Source organism: Xenopus laevis, chromosome 3L (genome assembly GCF_017654675.1).
Source record: "Xenopus laevis strain J_2021 chromosome 3L, Xenopus_laevis_v10.1, whole genome shotgun sequence".
In the NCBI taxonomy this organism is placed as follows: domain Eukaryota; kingdom Metazoa; phylum Chordata; class Amphibia; order Anura; family Pipidae; genus Xenopus; species Xenopus laevis.
In genome coordinates, this window is record NC_054375.1 from 70,645,351 (window position 1) to 70,667,769 (window position 22,419).

At 39.6% G+C, this 22,419-nt stretch overlaps 1 protein-coding gene across 3 annotated transcripts in view; it reads right to left on the bottom strand.

Annotated features, from left to right (window-relative positions):
- Positions 1 to 15,900, bottom strand: part of ano6.L (anoctamin 6 L homeolog) — a 51,837-nt gene extending 35,937 nt beyond the window's left edge. Inside the window, exon 1 of one of the 3 annotated variants that reach the window (XM_018252524.2) lies at positions 15,656 to 15,900. Coding sequence is in view for 1 of the 3 variants with exons in the window: in XM_018252523.2 (XP_018108012.1) it covers positions 7,303 to 7,372 (70 nt within the window). In the remaining 2 variants the exon portion in view is untranslated. Of the gene's footprint in view, positions 1 to 7,302; positions 8,461 to 13,806; positions 13,962 to 15,655 lie in introns of those variants that run through there. The other 2 variants (XM_041586390.1, XM_018252523.2) reach the window with 2 other exon arrangements.
- Positions 15,901 to 22,419: the final 6,519 nt, after the last annotated feature.

A 22,419-nucleotide genomic window follows, 5' to 3' on the forward strand; every position in this document is an offset into this window, starting at 1 on the left:
GAACTGGGAAAAAAAAGTATTTGAAATGTGAATTACCCTTTTAAAACAGTTATATTTTCTTTCAGGCACTTTAAAACAGAAACAAAAAAATAGTAATTCTGGGATCTGCAAAAGTAATAAACACTGTTTTTTTCACGGTCACTGACACAAATTACCCTATTAGGCCTGTTGATGACCACATAACTTAATCAATAGAATCTCGAACACCCAAAACCAGTTTAAGCTGTTAACCACAGGCTCTAACCAATTGAGTGAGGATCTGAGAATGAAGTGAATGTCTACAAAGCAAGTGAAACTTATAAAAAGAAAACTTCCATCTTGCAATTTCCACTGCCTGTAACATCATCAACAACTGTGAGTTAAAGGGAAATGGTAAAGGTTTAGCCCTAGAAGACAAAGAAAACTTTCAAATAGAACTGAATGTATGCTTGCAAGAAAGGAAGACTTACATGAATGTTTTGTTGACCCTGTCCATGGCACAACATTTCTTGCACAAACTGGAAATAATCATGTTTGAATCAGGTTACCCATCACCTCATCATAGATGCAAATGTCTAAAGTAGGCAGAACACCATAGCCAGAGACCTTTTGGAAACAAATGCTGTGGACTGATGAAGTAAAAATAATATTTCTGTGGCCATAATCACCAAAGGTTAATTTCGAGCAAATTGATCAGTAATTGATGAAAAAAAACATTCTATTTCTAAATGATAAACATGGAGTGGATCCATTTTGCTTTGGGGTTGTGTGGCTTCCAGTGGTACAGTAAATGTACAGGTAAAAGTATGTGAAAATCGAGTCCACTTAATATCAGGAAATGCAGGATCTCAATGTGAAACAGTCAGCAAACAAGCTAAAAAGGGGCTGGCTCCTACAACAAGACAATTATCCTAAATATACGTCAAAAGCCATCATCAGCTACTTGAATAAAAGCAAGTCGAAGGTTTTGGAATTGCCCTCACAGTCCCCTGACAAACTTCATTGAAAATCTGTGGGTAAATTTTAAACATACCAGGCTGCCCAAGAAGATCTCAGAATTAGAAGTGGTCTGCAAGGAAGAGGAGGTAATTTGTGTTACTAATTCCTGACTTACTAGGGTGTTGAAATGTTTGCACATGCCTCTGTTACATTTTGTTCTATAAACTTTTACACATAGAAACAAAGAAAATAGCAACTGTGAATAGACATTTTGCAGTAGTTACTATTTTTCAAATACAAACTAAGCTAAATATATAATTTGGCAAAGGGTTCCCAAATCTTTGCATTTAACTGTAAGTATTAGGGCCTAAGACAAGATCCACCCAATTCCCTCCCCTGCTTCTGTGACATTTGAATTACATTATCCCTTCTAAGATAGAACACATTAAATATCTTTCTAGTCAGTCTGTGCAATGTCTGTTTTCTGGCAATGGGTTAAGTGACATTAATAAGCTGCTCTTCATAAAAATTATTCTATAACTACATGAGTGAGTAAGTATAGACTTATTAGAGCGGGAGGGGAATGAGGAATCCCCACACTGATGTATACTGGAAATGCACTGGTGTATACTGGAAATTTAATAGCACATGTGACATCCTTACAGAATACCTAGTGTTAGGCAAGTATTAAATTATGAAGTGTACTGTATGTCCGAACAGGAGCATGTGCACTGGAAGATGATCAGTTCCTTGCTTCAAGCTTGCCTGCTTCTAGTCAGTGATTTCCCCCAGATAGCAAGGGACAGGAAATTAAACAATCAGACATGGTGGCTGCCATCCCTGCTTTACCACTATTTCTTTTCAATTCTGGTGCTTAGCTCACAAACAAGGCCATCTTTACCTGTATTGATCAGTATTTTAATGTAGTTTGTCTATTTGATGTATACACTCTTCTATTGCACATCACTGCAGAGCCAAGCTTTATTACTATATTATTCTTTAAAAATAATAAGGATCCATTAAATGCAGAAAAGTTCAGAGATGTAGGGTGGTGTGTACTGGTTGGATCTTATTCTGAAAGGTAGTGGAAGCCAGTGCAGGGACAGTCAGAGCAGAGGAGGAGCGGTTGCCGAGGTGTATAAGCCTAGCAGCAGCATTCATAGTGGACAGGAGAGGTGGTCTCTGGAAGCGAAGGCCAATTAACAGAGCTTCAGCAGTCGATATGCAATACTGTATGATGAGAGAATGACTCCGAATTTTGGTGGCACCTTGTGTAATAAACTGCACTACATTTGAGATAATTCCTTACGTGACATTACTTTAGAAGCGGGTAAAGTATACTCTGAAGATGAGGCACTATGCTTAAATTTTTAGCTAATTACTCTCTTTGAGGAACCATTTTGGCTCTGTAAACATGCTGTTTGTTTGCTTGGATATACAAACTGGAAGATTATTTTATTTGTAGGAGGCAAGATTCAAAAGATGGCATGGGAGGGTAGACTTCTTATTAGAAAGAAAGGATGCATGGTAAATAGGTGGAGTTCAAACAATGTATCCAGTGTTACACAACTTTTGCTCAGAAGGTGATGTATCACTTGCTTTGTTTTGCATAGCAGAATGCAATGATCATGAATTATAAAGAGAAAACAAAAAACATTAGTCAATCTGTGCACATCCCTAATGCCGCATTTAATTTTACTGCCAAAATATCCATCAAATAAATTATTTTCCTCAAGTGCAATTAATACTGCTAATATAAAATATACACATTAACTAATGCATAATAACTAAAACATAGGGGGATTATAGTAGTAGAGTAGAGCCTGTGTCTTGTGTGCCCTCTGCCTTGGACTAAGATCAGACTAGTAAATTGGGCAAAATATTAAAATGTGAACCTAGCTGGGGTTCTTCTCAGGCTGTTTATTCTCCTTTCATTTTGAAAATAACGGCTTTAAAATAAAGTCAGATGGACAACAAATCTAGCTCATAGAAACACTCCAGTGGAAAACTGTAACTTGCTGAATGGGGTACTGCAGCTGTTATCCAGCACATAGGTTGTGGCTAGTAAGGCAGGTGGGCTGTTGGTGAGCTGAGTGTTGCATTTCACACCACAGGGCTTGTCTAACAGTATTATTTTGCTTTATGCATATAGTTCTGTAATATACTGCAGTGCTTTGTGTAAGTCATAAATTAACAACAAGAATCACATCGTAATTCTGTTCACCTGATAAAGGGAGGTTTCCCATAACAGAACACTTAGGACTACTCTGTGTCATTAGGTCTTCAACATCATTATTATTTTACATAATTCACATCAGTCCCTCCGCAAGTGTGTTTATAATTAAAGGCCTTATCACATTTAAAAGCTCTATGGTCGATTTAATTAGCCATCAATATACCAGCCTGTGTGTTTTTGTGGGAAGAACATACCAAGTCTTTGCAGATGCCCCGGATGGGGCGCCAGAACTGCAAAACAGCAATTCTAACCTTTTATCACTAATTTGAATCTTAACTAAAAAATAACATTTTACATAATTAAAGGAAATGTAATTATAAGTAACTTTCCTTTTTTCAAGTTAGTACTATTCAAGTTAGTACATATCTAATTCCTTTTGGAAGCTTAAGGGGGGGGGGTATGCTTCCTTTGTATAAATATATAAAGGGACCATACAATAAACTCTCTGACACTTTATTTAACAGTAGGTCCTTCCAGCAAATGCAAGGTCATACAGTCAGATTAGAAAAAGGAGGTTCCACTTTAAGATGCAAAAAGGGTTTTTACAGTAAAGCTGTGGAACTATCAGGCTGTGGTACTGGCAGATACAACCTCTCCCTTCTCTAAGCAGCAGCCTTTGAGCAGCTCATTATCAGGGGCTTATTGTTGGGCTGGTTATTCGTTTTACTAGATCCTTTGAAGTTTTAAGGGATCAGAAAATGCTAAAGCTAATGCAACATGTGGCTGATTCTTGCCCTGCTAATAAAAGCATGAGAATCAGCCCCTTTGTTGGCATCAGCCTTCTCCTGTGAAACGTGCGAGTTTACATTGCAGTGTAGAAATCAGCTCATTATACCTGCCCCTGAGCCGATGCAGTGGCTTCAAGTGCAGTAACAGGAGAAGGTTACATTAACCCTACATCAAAATTGGCTTCTTGTAGAGTGCCAGAGATAACAAACCATACATATTTTTAATTAAAAGAACAGGCAAAGAGTATGTACAGCACATGCCCTATTCATTGAGCGTGTGTTAAAAAGGGGTGCATACTGTCCCTTTAAGTAAACAGCACTTCCCAGGAATAGGATACACCTTTCTATCCCTCCCAAATGGGCTTATCCCTAGTCTTCCCAAAATATTACATTACTAAAGGTGTCTTATTTTACTAAATAGAGGTAGGTCCGAGTTTGCAAAAACAACCCTAATGAGGAGAGAAACCAGCTAGAAAATATGTTTATACTAATAAAATCATGCATTACAAGGGTTTGTATTATTCTATATTTAGTCAATGCCGGTTAGACATCCCCAATGACTAAATATAATCTGCTAAAGCACCATATCTGCACCATGCATGAGACTTACTTGAAATTATTCTGCAAATACTAGCCAGTGGATTCTAATCATGTGACATCTGCTTTTTTTTAAAAAAAAAAATGTATTAAAGGCCAACTTTTTTTCTCAACACTGAAGCAGTTATTCTGTTTATCTACCATTAGAGTTGGCATGCAGTCAGTTGTGATATTAGCTAAACAACAGTGCTGTGTGCTGCAGGAAATGATTAGTACATCAAAAGCAGTTATAGCTACAAAAACACATTTTTTTTCCAGGATAATAAACTTTACTTTTGGGTTATGAAGTCTCATTCCAGTTACCACACAAAATGTTGGAATTCCCTGCTAGCGCTATTGATATATTTTCAGGATTGTTTCTATTTGCAAATGTTGCATTTAAATCTATAGAAGCTATGGTTACAAATGATTAAATAAAACTGAAATAGTGTTGTCATTAAAATGTTTTAACATACCATCAAATGACACACATGGGTAGCAATATAAACATAATTGTATACATGGAATGTCTGCTGGATGCATTTCTTCACTATGTTAATCTAGATGCTAGCACCAAGATGCAAATATTGCTACTGGCCCATGCCAAGTTCTTGACACAAAACAGACAGTACCAAGATGTTTGATGTTGCAGTTAAGTCTCATTGAGCCTTCTCTGAATTTATGCATCATTCAGGACCCCAACTTGGACACCCTGGGACCACGCAGAAGGGGGTGTGCCAGATAAGAGTTGGCACCCAATGTCTTTAAACCCAGATAATTAAAACCCCCATTCTGAATAGTTAATTGCTGTAGTATTTAAACTGCAAATATGTTACTCGGGATCAGTATTTGTCAGTCACGTGCTGCACTGCTGATTATGACTGGTGAAACAATGTAGCAGCAGCCAGCTCTCCTTCAGCCATGACTCCACTTAAAAGGATTCTGTCATGATTTTTATAGTAGTTGTTATTCCTAAATTACACTGTTTACACTAAATAATTCACTCTACCATATAAAATTCCATTCCTTATCCAAGTGTATTTTTTTTTGTAATATAGGTGTGGAGGCAGCCATCTCAGTTCATTTCACCTAGTCATGTGCTTTCAGAAAGAGCCAGTGCTGCACTATGGAACTGCTTTCTGACAGGCTATTGTTTCTCCTACTCAATGTAACTGAATGGGGTCACAGTGGGACAACTTAAAGTACAGCAGTAAAGAATGATTGACGTTTATCAGAGCACAAGTCACGTGACTGGGGGAAGCTGGGAAACTGACAATATGTCTAGATCCATGTCAGATTTCAAAATTAAATATAAAAAAAATAATAATTTTGTTCTTTTGAAAAATGGATTTCAGTGCAGAAGTCTGCTGGAGTAGCACTATTAACTGATGTTTTTGGGGGAAAAAACATGGTTTCTTCACAGGCCTGTTAAGTCAGTTGTCTTCTGCTGCATGGTTCATGTTTTCCCTGTATCCCTTTAATGTCTTGCATGTTTCTTCACAGGCCTGTTAAGTCAGCTGTCTTCTGCTCCATGGTTCTGACTATTGAACCAGCAGTCCAAAGAATAGCAAGGGGCAAAAAATTAGCCAAACTGTATTTTGGTTTTTTTTTATTCAGGGGTTATATGGCACACATTGCTAAAAGTACAGCTGTTTCATCTTTTGACAAAGTCTTAGTCACAGTTTGCATAAACCAGTGGAGCTCTGTTTTTTCCCATAGACAAGCAAGTGTTGATGATGAAACAACACACTGTTGATGGGAAAACACTCCCAGCAACATTTACCGGTTTGGTTGTTTTGGCAGTAGAAACAGTGACACTGACACCTGGCCTGGGCCTAAACCACAGTTCCCTTCATGTTTGGTGGTGGGTGGGGGGGTAGTAAATGCAAACGGTATCCTTTAGGTTATGTATCTTGCCACATATATATATATATATATATATATATATATATATATATATATACACACACACATATATATCAAAAAGGTAAGGTGCACACTGGGATCCTTTGTATAAAAATGGGTGTTAGCAAGAAAAAATCAAACGTGTATACATATTGGTTATTGACAGCACATTTTACACAGTGCAACAACAGAAATTGGTCAGCCTATAATTAAGTGCCCCAACAGGCATGAAACGCGCTAGGGCATTTTATAATGTGTCCTATATAAATATTTTGTATTTTTGTACTCACTGGTTAGCTTTTGAGTATACTCTCCTACCTACTCTACTGCTTTTTTCACTTACTGAAAGTGTTTTTACTTCAGTAGTGCTTTCATGGCCTTTGTGCACCATTCCTTGCTGTAACAGAAATTGTTTGCCACTGGAAGTTGTGTTGGCTTCAGTGGTTCGTATCTATACTGGGTGGATAATACTGGCATACTTTAAGCACCATCAGTCTGGCATAATGGCTAGATGAATTCTGTGCCTGAAAACTAGCATTTATGCAGGTGGAAAGACTAGAGTGGAGATTTTTAAGTACCAACCCTAATTTTAAACCATGAATATATTTTAAATATGGGCCCTGTAAGAAATCCATGTGTGGCCTGTTGGATGTAGTTAGATACAAATCATAGTGCTAAACCCCAGTCCTAAGCAGATCCTATATAAATGATACCATTTCTTTATTAGAGGCTATTGGCAATGTACAGTACAAAGCCACGGCTCCTCCTAAACTACAACTCTCGAGCTGATACTACTGAGGAACACGGGTACATACAATGCCTTGGAAATGTCAGCTCCAGTGTTGCAGTGCAAGGCTTATAGTTTGCAGGCAATTAGAAAGAGAAGTTTAATAAAGGTAGATGCAATCCAGCACGAGTCCAGCTCCTGTCCATCCTTACCTATCATCTCCCCATCCTCGTCCGACATATCGTCTAGCTCCAAGGTGGTATCGTCCCTCATTGAGGCCATGGCGTGCTGTCTGTGCCCCTCTGTGGGAGAGCCGCTTGTAAGGGTGAGGCAGGAACCCGCAACAAGGGGAATCTCGAACCAAAATAAACAGGCTGCAGTTATATAGCGCAGCTGCCTTTCCCGAAGCGATGACAAGTCGCAGGGTGTTGGCTCCGAAGAGCAGTCCTTTCCCCTAACTTCAGGCAACTGCAAGCGTCCCGCCCAACTTGTTGCAAAGAAGAAGAGTGCGACCGTGCGCCAGGAACTATGGCTGACTAACGTCAATCACGGGAAGTCCGGACGCAGCAGCCTGTCGCTTCTGCCCCACAGACTCAGCACGCAACTATCGGATACAGAAGAATGGCTTGTTCCAAACCTCACTGTTCAGCCTACAACTATGCAGAGGGCAAGACCTAGCTGGCTCGTGTGTCCTCAAAAACTCCCCTCTGCTATAGATGAGTCCTATGCTAAGCGCTTCTTTTTTCTTGGCTGGAACAGTGGTATTTACTGTAGAAAAGGGGTGGGGTTAAGACCCTAACAGTTCTGTATTCCTTGTAGCTATGGGATAACTGCTTACTGCAACAACACTCAGAACAAACGTACTTCCCCTTCTATCTGAAGCTCATTATAAATGATTCGGCTACATGTGTACGACACTTCTGTAACCCGAAGACGTGTTTAAACAACTTCAATCCAATAATAATGCCCGCTACACACCTAGTCAGTTCCTCTACCTGCATGATAATCTCATTATAGCTCATTGCCTATACTGTACAGTGTCATTCACTTCAAATGAGCAGTTTTGACAAGTATGACTCCCTCTTTTTTTTTTTTTTGCCCCAAGGGACTCCACCCTAGACCGGGGTAACCACGGAGGTTGCGCAATAAAAAGCTCGAGGCCAAACACCATGGGCGTGGCCTAGCGTGTGATGGGTGTGGTTTGAGACAAGAGTGTGTTTTTACACAACAAATCACAGAAATCGCATTTTTCCCACAACCTTTTTTACTGCTTACGTTAACAGGCGCATAACAATTTAGAAGCTGATGTAAATACTATGATACACAGTTGGGGCCCTGTACTTAGCCCAATTTTTTCCTTCAGACAAAACACTATTTTATATTCATGGTAGCTCTGTACAGCTTTTAACTGCATTGAAATCTCTGAATGAATTGCACATGGTTTAAGTATTAGATTGATGAGCTGAACAGTTTCTGCAGTAAAGAGTCCCACTGAAACAAATCATATTGTCCCACCAATAGTAACACCCCATGCAAAATCCAGTTTACTGATGTCTTCTTTGTTAGGTCCCCATGCCAAGGTGCCACAATATTAGTTACCTCACGTCAGTCACAACCAGTGGCAAGATGTTTGCATTCCCACAGCCCCTTCCAAGCTAATCTTATTTAAATGTCCCCCTGGCCATTCCCAGAGTCAAGCTCTCACTACTTTTAGCACTCCCTAAAACTCCCCTGCATCCTTTCTGATCAATAGTCTCACCCAATAACAGGTTTTGGATACTTGGCGACGTACAGAGAGTTGTGTAGCAGTAGCACTATTATTTTATCATGGTTGTAGGGCAGGGGTGCCCAAAAGGTAGATCAGGATCTACCAATAGACCTTTAGCTGGTGATCAGTAGATCTCAAGACTCTGTCAACCAACATCTTGTCTATAACACCCTCTTATTTCATGCTTTTCATTCAGATATTTATCATGTTAAGGTTACGTATAGAAATAGGTGTTTGTTAAATATAGCAATATGCATTTTCCTATTAGTCAGTATTTAAGTAATATTTTCCATGGAACAGAATGCTAACAATGCTTTTATGGATGTAGATCATAATGGGATCACATCACTCGATTTCACATTAGTAAAGTATGGGCACTCCTGTTGTAGGGAATGCAAAGGAGCGAATCTTCCCCTGTTGTGCAAGTGTAGCCTTTGCCCTGAGGGAGGGATGGGTTTCTATTGGCTATGGGGATTTTTGAGAGATTTCTATTCTAAAGAAAGGGAGCTATCCCCAGGTTCAGCCTATATGGACTCCACCTTTAGCTTGAGGGCCGGTAAACTTCAGGTAGGAGAAGCCTGGGTGTTGTAAGGTTGAAGAAAGGGACCATGTGAGGGCTAGATAGTGGCAGGTAGTTCCTATTCCCACACATGAGATTTTTTTTTTTGCCTTTACATCCCCTTTAAAGAGCAGTTGGAAAGCAATACTATTGTGTCAATTGCGTTACATCCAATTAGCTATCTAGCTGCAATGTGCTATACATTGCTTTGCAGAGATTGCTCATGATCAGCATTCATATTAATCTCTGCCCCAGTGGAAGTTTTAGTCTAAGTTCCTGATCACATTAGGGTCAAGCTAGGTTCAGTGCAAATATAAATAGTGTGTGTATACAGTACATCCAGAAAAACATATACACAGCTATTGACCAGTTATTTGTAAAAGTTATTTAACTTCACAAATAAAGCGATAACATAAATTGCAAAAAAAAAAAAAACAACCCAGAAATACCCCGTGCAAAACTATGGACTGAGCTTCCTTCCCTCTAGTCTCTCAGAAATTACAGTAATTGCAACATTCCTTATGCCACAAGTACCCATTGCAACATTCCTTATGCCACAAGTACCCATTGGCTCTTATGAGTCCCAGTGACACTACACTGACTGCTCAGTGATGGCATACCTGGAGTTGCAGGAGCTGTATGCATGCCAGTAGAGAAATTCCATTCAGCCTTCAAGTGTTTATGAAATGGTAGAAAACTGTAGCAAAAATAATATAACCTCCTCAGTTTTGGCAGCAGCTCATGGTGTGCTATTATCAGTGTCAATGGTGCTGAGCAACAATAGATAAAGATATATGCTGTACAGGATAAGGGGAGTGGAGAGCTAAGCCCCTGATAATCAGTCAGACTCAGAGAAATGAGTATAGCTGCTTCTTATCTAAAGGGTTTTCTGTTTTGTACAATCTCAGCGACGAGAAATTGCAAACTGTTATGGTCAAGTGTCCCTGACTATTCACATGACAATTTGATCTACTGGTGACATTGCACCAGTGCAAAATAACCAGAACAAAAATCCAGGCTTAACGTGCACGAATGTATGGCTGCACCAGTGATCTGGTACACAATTTCCCATACTGCTTCAACACATCGGCAAAATAACTTCTTTATGACTGCCATTGCCTTGACACATAAAACTGTACACTGAAGTTGAAGCTGCTGCAGCTTCTGAGAAATGGATCAGCTAATGTATCAGACTTTAATACTTCGATTGGCTACCTAGCTTACAGTTATATCAGGGAGTAATGAAAAACAATTTTGATTTAAAACCAATAAGTGTATAAGAGAGAAATAGAACGCATTTTAACTTATACGTTTTGTGAAAGAGAACTGCCTCTTTAATACTCATAGGGAGTTATATAATAAAAGACACAACGTTTGCCCAGGAACAGTAACCGATAGCAACCAATCAGCAGGTAGCATTTACTTGTCACCTGTCTAAAAATAAAGATCTTATTGGGCTACTGCCCCAGGGCAAACTTAGTGCATTTTATTACATATGATCAACCACATGCCAAATTAGACAAAGATCTGCTTTACTGGCAGACTAGCCAAAAGCAGAACTTTTTAGACCAGCTTCACTAAAATTTCCCATTTTAATATAAATACATAATAGTTTATATTATAAACCATTATGTATTTATATTAAAATGAGAAATTATAGTGTATATTATCACTAACGAGACAACGTTATGTGCAGAATTTATGGCTTTAGGGACTCTACAGTATGACATAGTTAGGCTGTAGCTGTCCTGATTAGCAGATGTTTGTGACTAACACAGAGGTATGCAAAGTTGCAGCAAATTGTCTTCTGCCACAATCGTCACACTCTTAATTTGATATAGAGGATCCTAACACTTTCTATTCGGTTATAGGTACATTTATGGTAGAGACCATGGATACAGAGAGCTTAGATTAACAGTAAGACTCATGGGCTCATTTATGATCGCAGATGCAAGTGCAGTCACAATGGACACAACTGCACTTGAAAAGATTTGCTGTGCGGAGCGTGGCAAATTTTTTTTGACCATGCCCATTTTTTGCTGCCACACCACCTAATTTTTTTTCCCATTATTACAGGTTTTCTTATCAAGTCAAGTGGATTTTATGGTCATTTCAGCCATATACAGTAAATACAGTACATAGTAGAAACGAAATGGCGTTCCTCCAGAACCCCCCAGTGCTATACAACTCTAGTACATGGTCATGCTGGGCAAAGTGGACATTTCAGTTCCTTATGAATATATTCAGTTCAGTCCTTGGGATTTGAGATACCTGATGGCTTGTGGAAATAGACTGTTTCTCATTCTGGAAGTCAGCGCTCGAATACTGCGGTATCTTTTACAGGATGGCAAGAGGGTAAAGAGATCATGTGCAGGGTGGGTGCTATCCCTGACAATGCTGGTAGCCTTCTGGAGACAGTGGGTGTGGTAAATATCCATAATGGCAGGAAGCGAGACCCCAATGATCTTTTCCGCTGTCCTCACCACCCGCTGCAGGATCTTGCGATCCGATACAGAGCAGTTTCCATACCAGGTAGGAATGTAGCTGCGGTAAATGCTTTCAATAGACCCTCTGTAGAAGATAGTGAGAATGGGTGGTGGAAGGTGGGCTTTTATCATCTTTCGCAGAAAGTAGAGACTCTGCTGTGCTTTCTTCACTATAGAGCTGTTGTTAAGGGACCAGGAGAGGTTCTCCGCCAGATGTACCCCAAGGAATTTTGTGCTCTTGACAATTTCCACCGGAGATCCGTCAATGTACAGTGGAGAATGATCCCCACGTGTTCTCCTGAAGTCAACAACTATTTCCTTTGTTTTGTTTGGATTCATAGACAGATTGTTGAATTTGCACCAGTCCGTTAGCCATTTCACCTCTTCTCTATATGCTGACTCGTTGTTCTTGCTGACGAGACCTACTACGGTTGTATCATCAGTGAACTTGATGATGTGATTGGATCCATGACTTGCCACACAGTCATGAGTCAGCAGTGTAAACAGCAGTGGACTAAGCACACAACCTTGGGGAGCTCCCGTGCTCAGTGTGATGGTACTGGAGGTGTTTTTTCCCATTCGGACTACCTGAGGTCTCTTGGTCAGTAAGTCCAGGATCCAGTTGCAGATAGAGATGTTCAGGCCCAGCTTAACACTCAAGTGCTGAGGAATGAATGTATTGAATGCTGAGCTGAAGTCTATGAACAGCATACGTACATATGTGTCTTTATTGTCTAGGTGGCTAAGTGACAAGTGCAGGGTAGTTGCGATGGCATCATCCGTTGAGCGTTTGGAACGGCTTATGTAGGTGAATTGCCCTTTAAGCTGCAAGTCAGTTTCCCCAAGAGACCTGCTTATCTTAAATTGTTACAATAGTTTATTTTGCTTATCATCAATTGTTACAAAAGTATCTAAGTGCACCTGCCATGTATTCTGGGCTCTCTGCCAAAAGCCTATTAAGTTAGAAGCTTTATATCTTTTTCTGGCTGTTCAGTGCAGGAGATCAAAGATAGAATCTGGACATTTCAGTAACAATCAGGGACTGTGGGTTGAGCTGTCAAAATTGGGACTGTCCCGTGAAAAACGTGACAGTTCAGCGGTACTGTATTCATTAAAAGATACTTGTGTCTAAACATGCTCCATGTAATAGTGACTTTTGTGGAAAAGAACCCCCTAGTGGATTCTACTCCTGTTTTTTGACAACTCCCACTCCTATACCTTATATAAAACATGAATGTTTATGAAGCATCTGACTATTTAGCTGCACTGTACATAAGATCAATGATCATCCTGGGGTATAGAAACATACTCATTTATATACACTGGGCAAATTTGCCCATAGCACAAATAAGGGATTCCTTTTTTTCAATCAGCTGCAGGTAGAACAATGGAAGGAAACATCTGATTTGCTCAATGTTTATAAATGATCTTGTCTATAAATGCAAAGGTATAGTTACAAAATAGTATGTGCACACAAGCATAGCCTCATATTGTGCTGTCACAGCACTTAACATTAATTTATAATGAAGGGAGGTCTTACAATAATTTAACAAACAAAGGTTACCCAGTATAGGATCAGAGGGCCCTATTCACAAGACCTTTCCGTTCATTACAAATGTAAAATACATCACACTTTATTTGGAAGTATGGAAGAGGAACTGATGACTCTAATCATCAGTTCTCAAATTGTGGGGCCCTTACGGGAGGGGGGGGGCAATAGTGTTTCCTAGTGTTCCCAGGATACTTCCACCATGCATAGTTACCATTATATTATAAAATGATATGACTATATAGCTATAACTACACCTATGTTTTCTTAATACACTTGAATACTCTTGGTCACTTGTGGTTTAACCATAGCAAAATTAACATTTACTATTGGGGGGAAAACCCCTGTACTCACATAAGGTTGTTGTAGGCTTGCAGGATACTTTCAGGGCACTTTGTTTTTCCTTGGGATGCTAAAGTTCTACCTTTCCAAATCTCGCTGACTTCCTTCACCTGCAGACACTGAGAGCATCCCTGCCCGTATTCAACAGAACTTCTGTAATGTACAGTTAGCTCTCTGGCTTCAGATCACATGCTGTTTGCGCACAAGTCTACTCACCTGGCAAACATATAGACCTTCCCAGGTGAGACACTCCCTGGAAAGTCAGCTCTATTGCATGAAATGGACTGGAACATTTACTCTTTTCTATTGACTCTCTAATCACCAGCTCATATTACGTATGTGTTGTAGCCACAACTGCACATCTAAGAGCATAGCACCTATACTGGTCACAGTTTTTGCCATTTACTGTCTACAAAGAATTTTCTTGTTACATCAGCTGAATCAATTAATATCAGTTATAAAAGGGCACCTGTCAGCTGAAATTGGTTTTTAAAGAGGAAAAAAAAAAATTGCCCCTGCCAGTGCTAGGCTGCCCACCCTGGAGGGAGCTCCTGGTGCAGATGGCCATGTTGGAGCACATGCATGCGCATCATGAGTGTGCAGCAAACCACTGATCACACTAATGCGCCCTACATAACATTGCTGATTTTTTTTTCTTTTGAACTATTCTTTCCTCCAACAGGAGTGGGGGCTCAATTAGCCCACACCTCTGGTGGGGGAGACTTTCAGCTGACAGGTGCCCTTTAAAACCTTAAAATAATTTTTTAGTATAACGTAGAGCTTAATATTCTGAGACAATTTGCAATTGGTCCAAATTACTCTAGCAACCTGTCAGTGGTTCAAATGAGAGACTGGAATGTGAATAGTAGAGTGTCTGAAAAGAAAGATAATAAAAGTAGCAATAACTTTGTAGCCTCACAAAGCATTTGCTTTTTAGATTTTGAATGCTGGAAAGAGACAGAAGAAGAAGGCAAATAATTCAAATACGATAAGAAATTTAAAAAAAAATGAAGATCGATCAAAAAGTTGCTAAGAATGATCCATTCTATAACATTCTAAAAGTTAACTTAAAGGTTAACCACCCCTTTACGCAATACAGTGCCCAAGTACAAAACTCCTTTTACACTTAACATCCTAATGCTGTAGATTTTTTTAGCTGCATTTTCTTTATACTCCACTTTGTGTGACTATAGTTACAGTTCAGAGCTTTGCAATGCAGTCCAACCTGTTTCAGTAACAAAAAAGATCCTTTTTCACTTTCATCTAATATTAAAGTAACAGTAACACCAAAAAATTAAAATGGTTTAAAGGAATGACAATATAATGTACTGTTGCCCTGCGTTGGTAAAATGGTTGCTATAGAAACACAAATATAGATTATATAAACAAGCTTCTGTGTAGCTATTGGGGCAGTCATTCAAAGCACAGGATACAAACTAGATAACAGATACTTTCTGAAGAATGCCATGGTATACTACAGAGCTTATCTGCTATCTGTGGTGTATCCTTTTCTCCTTTTTCAGCTTTGAATGGCTGCCTCCATGGCTACACAGCAGCTTGTTTATATTGTGACATGCCACTGGCCTGCACATGCACTTTTTGGGGGAATTAGCGTTTGGTAGCGTTCCCACTTTTAAACAAACACAGTCAATTATGCACAGGGGTGATCATTGTGGCAAACAAACATAAATCATAAAATAAAAACCTTGCCCACTGGGCACTACCTTCACACTTTGAAGCAGTCCCTGACTAGACTGGGCCCCTTGTGGACAACCAGCACAAATAGTTTGGCTCACCCCTGTACACCACAGGACTCTTTCCTGTAAGATTTCAGCTTTCTGGCTTCCTTCACTCACGTTACCTCAAGCTTGACCAACTCACGGCCCAGTCACTTTCTGCTTCAGGCAGACATAGACAGCACCCCCAGCGCCTCTGGGAGTTCCTCACACAGCCAGGTCTCCTACCTGCTGTGTCCGGCTGAGAGACACACTCTCCCATTGTAATTAACTTTAAATAGTCTTTCAACAGGACAGCTTTTCTGTGGAAGGTGAATTCCAATCTCTGGACTGGATCTGTGGAATGGAGTCCATGGCTACTAAAGTCTTTAAACAGAGCGCTGATTCTCTGTTTAATAACTCCCTTCCTGGAGCCTATCTCTGTACCTGGGGAGAAACTAAAGGCTAAAGTGACCTTTTCCCACCTTTTCCTAGTCACTCTATCACATATCCCCCCTCTCTGCGTCAACCCTTAGGGGTGAGCACATTGAAACCCTTATAGAAATTCTATCTTAAAGGGATTTATAAGTCTCCTCATGTTTTCTTTCCTATGCATTAGATCCAACACACACATCTCAATCAGGGATACCACATGCATGCTTCTAAAGGCTAGAGTGACCTTTTTCCACATTTTCCTAGTCACTCTACCACAATATAAACTGTTGTAGAGTATCTGAAGCAAACACACCAATTGTACCATGGCAGGGCAACAGTAGATTATATTTTCATTACTTCAAAACACTTTACATTTTTGGTGTTACTGTTATTTTAAAGCAAAAAGCAAACATTGTTGGTTCATTAAACAGGACCTTCTCTCTTATACCTCACTATTAGCTTGGAACCAGTAGCACTCTGATGGCCTTTAATACTGACTGTTTAAGATAGCAACTTTAATAACAGTGCATCAAATAGGAAATCTGGTTTCATTTTCTAGCTTTTAGTAGTCTGATCAAAGCTCATTGCTGATTTGTTGCCATTGGTACCTACACTGGTTATTTATCAACTAGAGGCAGCCCACATACTACAAAAAATATATTATTATGAAAATGGTTTATTTACATGAAGCAGGGTTTTACATATGAGTGGTTTTATTCAATATATTTTTATAAAGACCTACATTGTTCAGGGGTATTATTTTCTTTTAATTCAGTAGGGAAAAAGCTGTTTGTACTAAACAGTGTATCATATACCTTTTCACAAAATATTAACCCCATAATCTCCAGGAATGGCAAATCTTTATAAGGATAAAGCCCAAGCAGAAGACTGTCTATAATATATATGTAGGGTATTTATACCAAATTAATTATAAATATAATTTTTATAACTGGGGTGGGGGGCTCCTGAGATGAGTTGTGAGCTATTTTGTGATACATAGAGGTATGAATAACCATTTGCAAATTTAAGTATGGGAACTCCTTATCCGGAAACTCATTATCCAGAAAGCTCTGTATTACATTTAATCTCCCATATACTCCTTTTTTTTATATCAAATAATCCAAAATTATAAAACATATTTCATTTTTACCTGTGATAATAAAACAGTATCTTGTACTTGTAGTTAACTAAGCTGCATGAATCCATATTGGTGGCAAAACAACCCTAATGGGTTTATTTAATGTTCAAATAATTATTTAGAAGACAAAGTATGGAGATTCAATTTACAGAAAGATGGTGTAATTTTGGATCTGCGCTATTTCCCGGAACACGGTATAATAAATCTCAAAAATTCAAGTTTTTTTTAACCTGAAAATGTAAATTTTAACCAAAAAATCAACTGAAAACTCAAATTTTCATGGAAAACACAACTCAAACCTAAATAAATAACCCCTAAGAAATGCCAAATAACATACACCACTTTTGCACAATTATACTCACCTAATATAATTAATATAATTAATGACCTTTGTTTTCCCTATTTCAGGCAAAAATAATGACTTTTTATAAATCATAACTGCAGCATTTTTGATTAGTAGACATAGGGCTGCATCAGTAGTCATGACACACTACTATATTAAGCAAATGTTATACTTTTACTTTAGATGCATTGCCACAAAATGCAAAGCAGTCAGATGCTTTAATCCGTAACAGATCTTTTGAAATCTGAATGCAAAAACAAAACAAGACCAACTTGTTCTTCCAGTTTATATCCCAATGGAAACCCCTATTTAAACTTAGTGTTTTCTTAGCTGCCTGTTTAACTATTTCAATACAAAACCACACAACATATTTACAAAGGAATAAACCTTTTAGACAATCTCAGCCCTTCCGGGTTAGTGTGGCACTGGCAAGCCCACACCTGGAAAAAGGCATTCCACCTCGCTTGATACTTCTTTGGCCCACCAAGCAGCAGCTGGAGGAGTGCAGTTTTGAGTGTACAGTTGGTGATGGGTGTCCCCCAGCTTCCCTGGAGGCTTGGGTAGAGAAGCCAGCAGTGCATGCTCTCCATCAACACCAGGAGATGTCCATTTCCTAAAATCCCTGGTGGAGGAACCAGCCACAGAAGCCCATGGCACAGTAACTTGGGGAGAGAAGCCAGCAGCCCAGCCACTGACGGGATGCCCCTCTCCGGAAACCCCCAGGGGCAGGGACTGGCTGCGGCAGCCCTACATTAATTTCCCCTTTGCATTTGCCACATTGGCAAAAGAACATCTTTGAAACACACAGGCCAACAAATGTGTATAATATGCAAAGTCACTGTTCCTCTGCAGGTGTCTAACTTAGCTGGAGGCCTCTTTCCACATCTAAATATTAAGCTGTCGGCTTTTAAATATATTTTCTTGGCCATATGCATTGGAACTATTAAACATGTCTAAGATGTACCTTGTAGAAGTCATATTCACGAAAAATAGTAACGGTTTATTGAAATGCAAAATGCAAAATTTTGCAGCGAGACAGTACACGTGTCACAATGTTCCACCTAAGGATGCCTAACTTCTTAATAGTGGGAGTGGAATAATTACAATTAATGTAGAAAACCAATCTAGTCCAAGCCATAGCTACCCACTTATTCCTCTGGGGTATAATGTCTCCATCCATTACTAAATACACCCACATCCTTGTCAATGTGGAGTGCATGGTTTAAAGCTCAAATAAAATGATTCACATTGTAGGGGTTTATTGTCAAGGATTTTACAGCTTTGTTAGCCCTTGCCTCTAGGGCAATGCCATGTAATTTTGCCACTGAGAAAAAAGCAGAAACCAGAAAGACAAAATGTAGGTTCAATTACTAACTGTGCTAAATGAACAAGCAGAAATTAAATTGAATTTGAGTTGTTCAAGGCATTATGAGATTGCAGTGTCACAAACACATAATTCATCCTACACTTCTGGGAGTGCCTATAGGCACAGTACACTTACTTCCTAGTAAGGTAGGTGTTAGAAGTCTGGGCTCTCTTGCCTGGAGCAAATTGCAACTAGGGTTGGACTGGCCTCATGTTGGCCAACCCAGCGCTGTTCCCCCACCTGGAACTGCAGGCACCAGTGCTGTCCCATGCCCTGATAGCGTCCACAAGGAGAAATTTTGGTATGCAGTGTACAGCGGGGGTGGTTTGGCATTTTGTGGAGCTGGAGCTTCTGATTCATGTGGGGGTGTCCCCAGGCGGTAGCCCCAGTGGCCCTATATACAACAATCCAACACTGACTGCACCTTTGCACAATATGCATGAGCAGGTGCAAAGATATATAGAAATTGATTTTTTGCATGTAGTCATGCACCTAACAATTGTAAAGGAGTGGAAATTTCAAGGAAACTTCGGGGTGACTTTGGAAAACTGAAGCGATCTGAGTGCCATCCCACCGGCACTAATAGGGGTTTAGTCGCCCGAATATGAGGAGATTTGTCGCTGGTCCACTAATCTCCCCGGAATCACCATGTGTGCCACCACCCTAAAGAGCCATTTTAAAATGAACATTTTTTGTCACTGTGATCACCTCCTATGCAAAGTTGGGGTGGGGTGGTATCTGGGCTGCTGCCTAAGTCAGAAGCATCCCCTGGATGCCCCTCACAGCTGTTCATTTCAGATAAGGTCAAAGCTCTGTGCAGGGCAGTTAAAGTGGACCTGTCATCCAGACACAAAAATCTGTATAATAAAAGTCCTTTTCAAATTAAACATGAAATCCAATTTCTAATCTTTATTAAAGCATTCATAGCTGTTGTAAGCTCATTTAAAAATCTCAGCTGTCAATCAAATATTGTCTGCCCCTCCTGTATGCCAGTGGCATAGAGGCGGGGCAGACAATTACTTTCACTTTCCATTCAGCACTTCCTAGATGTCACTGCTCTCCACACATTCCCCCGTTCTTTTTACTGTTTAATTGTTTAGCCAGGGCAAGGAAATGGACATCAGGTCCCCCATTCTGGTGCACAAACAAGATTCTGAGATGATGCAAGGCTTGTCTTAATAACAGTGTCCACAAAATGGCTGCTTCCTGCTTGTTATAATTATGAATTCCCAGACTGAAGGAAACAAGATTCAAATAATTTATATAGTGTAATTAAAGTTCATTTTGCTTGACTAATGTGATAAAATAGGATTTGGAATGTTTTTTTTGGGTGAAGGGTCCCCTTTAAATTCTTCAACTCATGTCATCAGAGCAGTTTTTTTTCCCCAGACAGAATGCCACATTTAACTAGACATTCCATACAGTTTTGAATTAAAATTATTAGAGAATTCACCATAAAAGTTTTGTCTGAATGCTAAACCAAATCTAAATCCTAAATTGCATCTTTGGATTTGTGATAAAAAGATTAGCTCAACATAAATCTAATCCACCCCAATCCTGAAAATTGGATTCTGAATTTTTTGCATCCCTAGATTCAACATTGACACATGTACGGTTATGCACTTGGGCATGCACAGCATATAAAAAAGATAAATATAATCCTTGCCAAACAGGATTTTCAAACCAGCCCGGTCTTGGAAGAAGTTGGAGGTAGGATTATACATGGGCAGATAAGATGCTAAATCCTCCTCAGTGGGCTCAATCGTCAGCCTAAATGTGCCCATGTATTGCCATCTTAACTTTAAGTATTTTTATTACTAAGCGGTATAAAAAAAAAGTATACAGACACTGTTTGATTTTAAAGCTTTTTCTAAGATGTAACAATTGTTTACACCTTAATAAAGAGCTTCTCCAAGTTCATTAAAGGGATACTGTCATGGGAAAAACATTTTTTTTCAAAATGAATCACTTAATAGTGCTGCTCCAGCAGAATTCTGCACTGAAATCAGGGTCGGACTGGGGGGACCGGGGCCCACCGGGACTGTTGCCGAGGGCCCCCCTCCGGCCACCCGTCCCCCCACTGTGACGCGCCGGGGACGAGCAAGGAAGCCGCTCGGTGCGCATGCGCAACAGCGCCGCTTGGCGCGCATGCGCAGGCGGCGCTGCTCAGCGCCGATAATTTTTTTTTTTTTTAATATAAATATTTAGAGAGGGGTTCTGGCCCGGCGGGGGCCCATGAGGGTCGGGGCCCACCGGGTATTTTCCCGGTGTCCCGCCGGGCCAGTCCGACACTGACTGAAATCCATTTCTCAAAAGAGCAAACAGATTTTTTTATATTCAATTTTGAAATCTGACATGGGGCTAGACATTTTGTCAATTTCCCAGCTGCCCCATGTCATGTGACTTGTGCCTGCACTTTAGGAGAGAAATGCTTTGTGGCAGGCTGCTGTTTTTCCTTCTCAATGTAACTGAATGTGTCTCAGTGGGACATGGGTTTTTATTATTGAGTGTTGTTCTTAGATCTACCAGGCAGCTGTTATCTTGTGTTAGGGAGCTGTTATCTGGTTACCTTCCCATTGTTCTTTTGTTTGGCTAATGGGGGGGGGGAAAGGGAGGGGGTGATATCACTCCAACTTGCAGTACAGCAGTAAAGAGTGATTGAAGTTTATCAGAGCACAAGTCACATGACTTGGGGCAGCTGGGAAATTGACAAAATGTCTAGCCCCATGTCAAATTTCAAAATTGAATATAAAAAAATCTGTTTGCTCTTTTGAGAAATGGATTTCAGTGCAGAATTCTGTTGGAGCAGCACTGTTAACTGATTCATTTTGAAAAAAATTTTTTTTCCCATGACAGTATCCCTTTAAGCCCCCACTAATTTGTTCAACCTCTGAGCCCGAACACCTCATATTAAAGAAAGGAATGTAACCCCATTGAGAGCTGAAAAATGCGGCAGTACGTTAAACATCTTTAAGCATTTTTTTAACACTAAGGAAAGTGTCAATAAACTAAAAAGAAATTTGAACACATCCTCTGGATTCCACAGTTTATATAAACAGGCAGTCCCCAGGTTACATATGAGATAGGGTCTGTAGGTTTGTTCTGAAGTTGAATTTGTATGTAAGTTGAAACATATACATTTACTTATTAAATACAACAAGACAGATGTTTGTCTTAACAGTATTTAATTTTACCTTTCTGTGCATATTATTTTTAGCTTTCTGTGCATATTTATTTTTACCTTTCTGTACATATTTATTTTTACCTTTCTGTGCTCTGCAGTAGACAACACATGCCAGAGGGGATTGGGGCAGGTGGTCAATTAAAGCTAAATGTTAATAAAGGCCAAGCAATCCACAGTACATTACTGTAATAGTCTCTGTTTGTCAGTATGAGTTGTATATAAGTCATATGTATGTAACTTGAGGACTCCCTGTCATTAATTTCTCCCTTTCTCTGAGTGTTTTTCTTTTCTGAAAGTAATAGAAGTACAAAATATAGAACCAATAGGAATGTGGCACATTCATAGATTACTACAAATGTTTTGTGAAACGTTATTTAAATATCTGAAGTTAAACACACTTAGTACAAAAGAAACAAAGGGATTGAAACTGTCACCAATTATTCA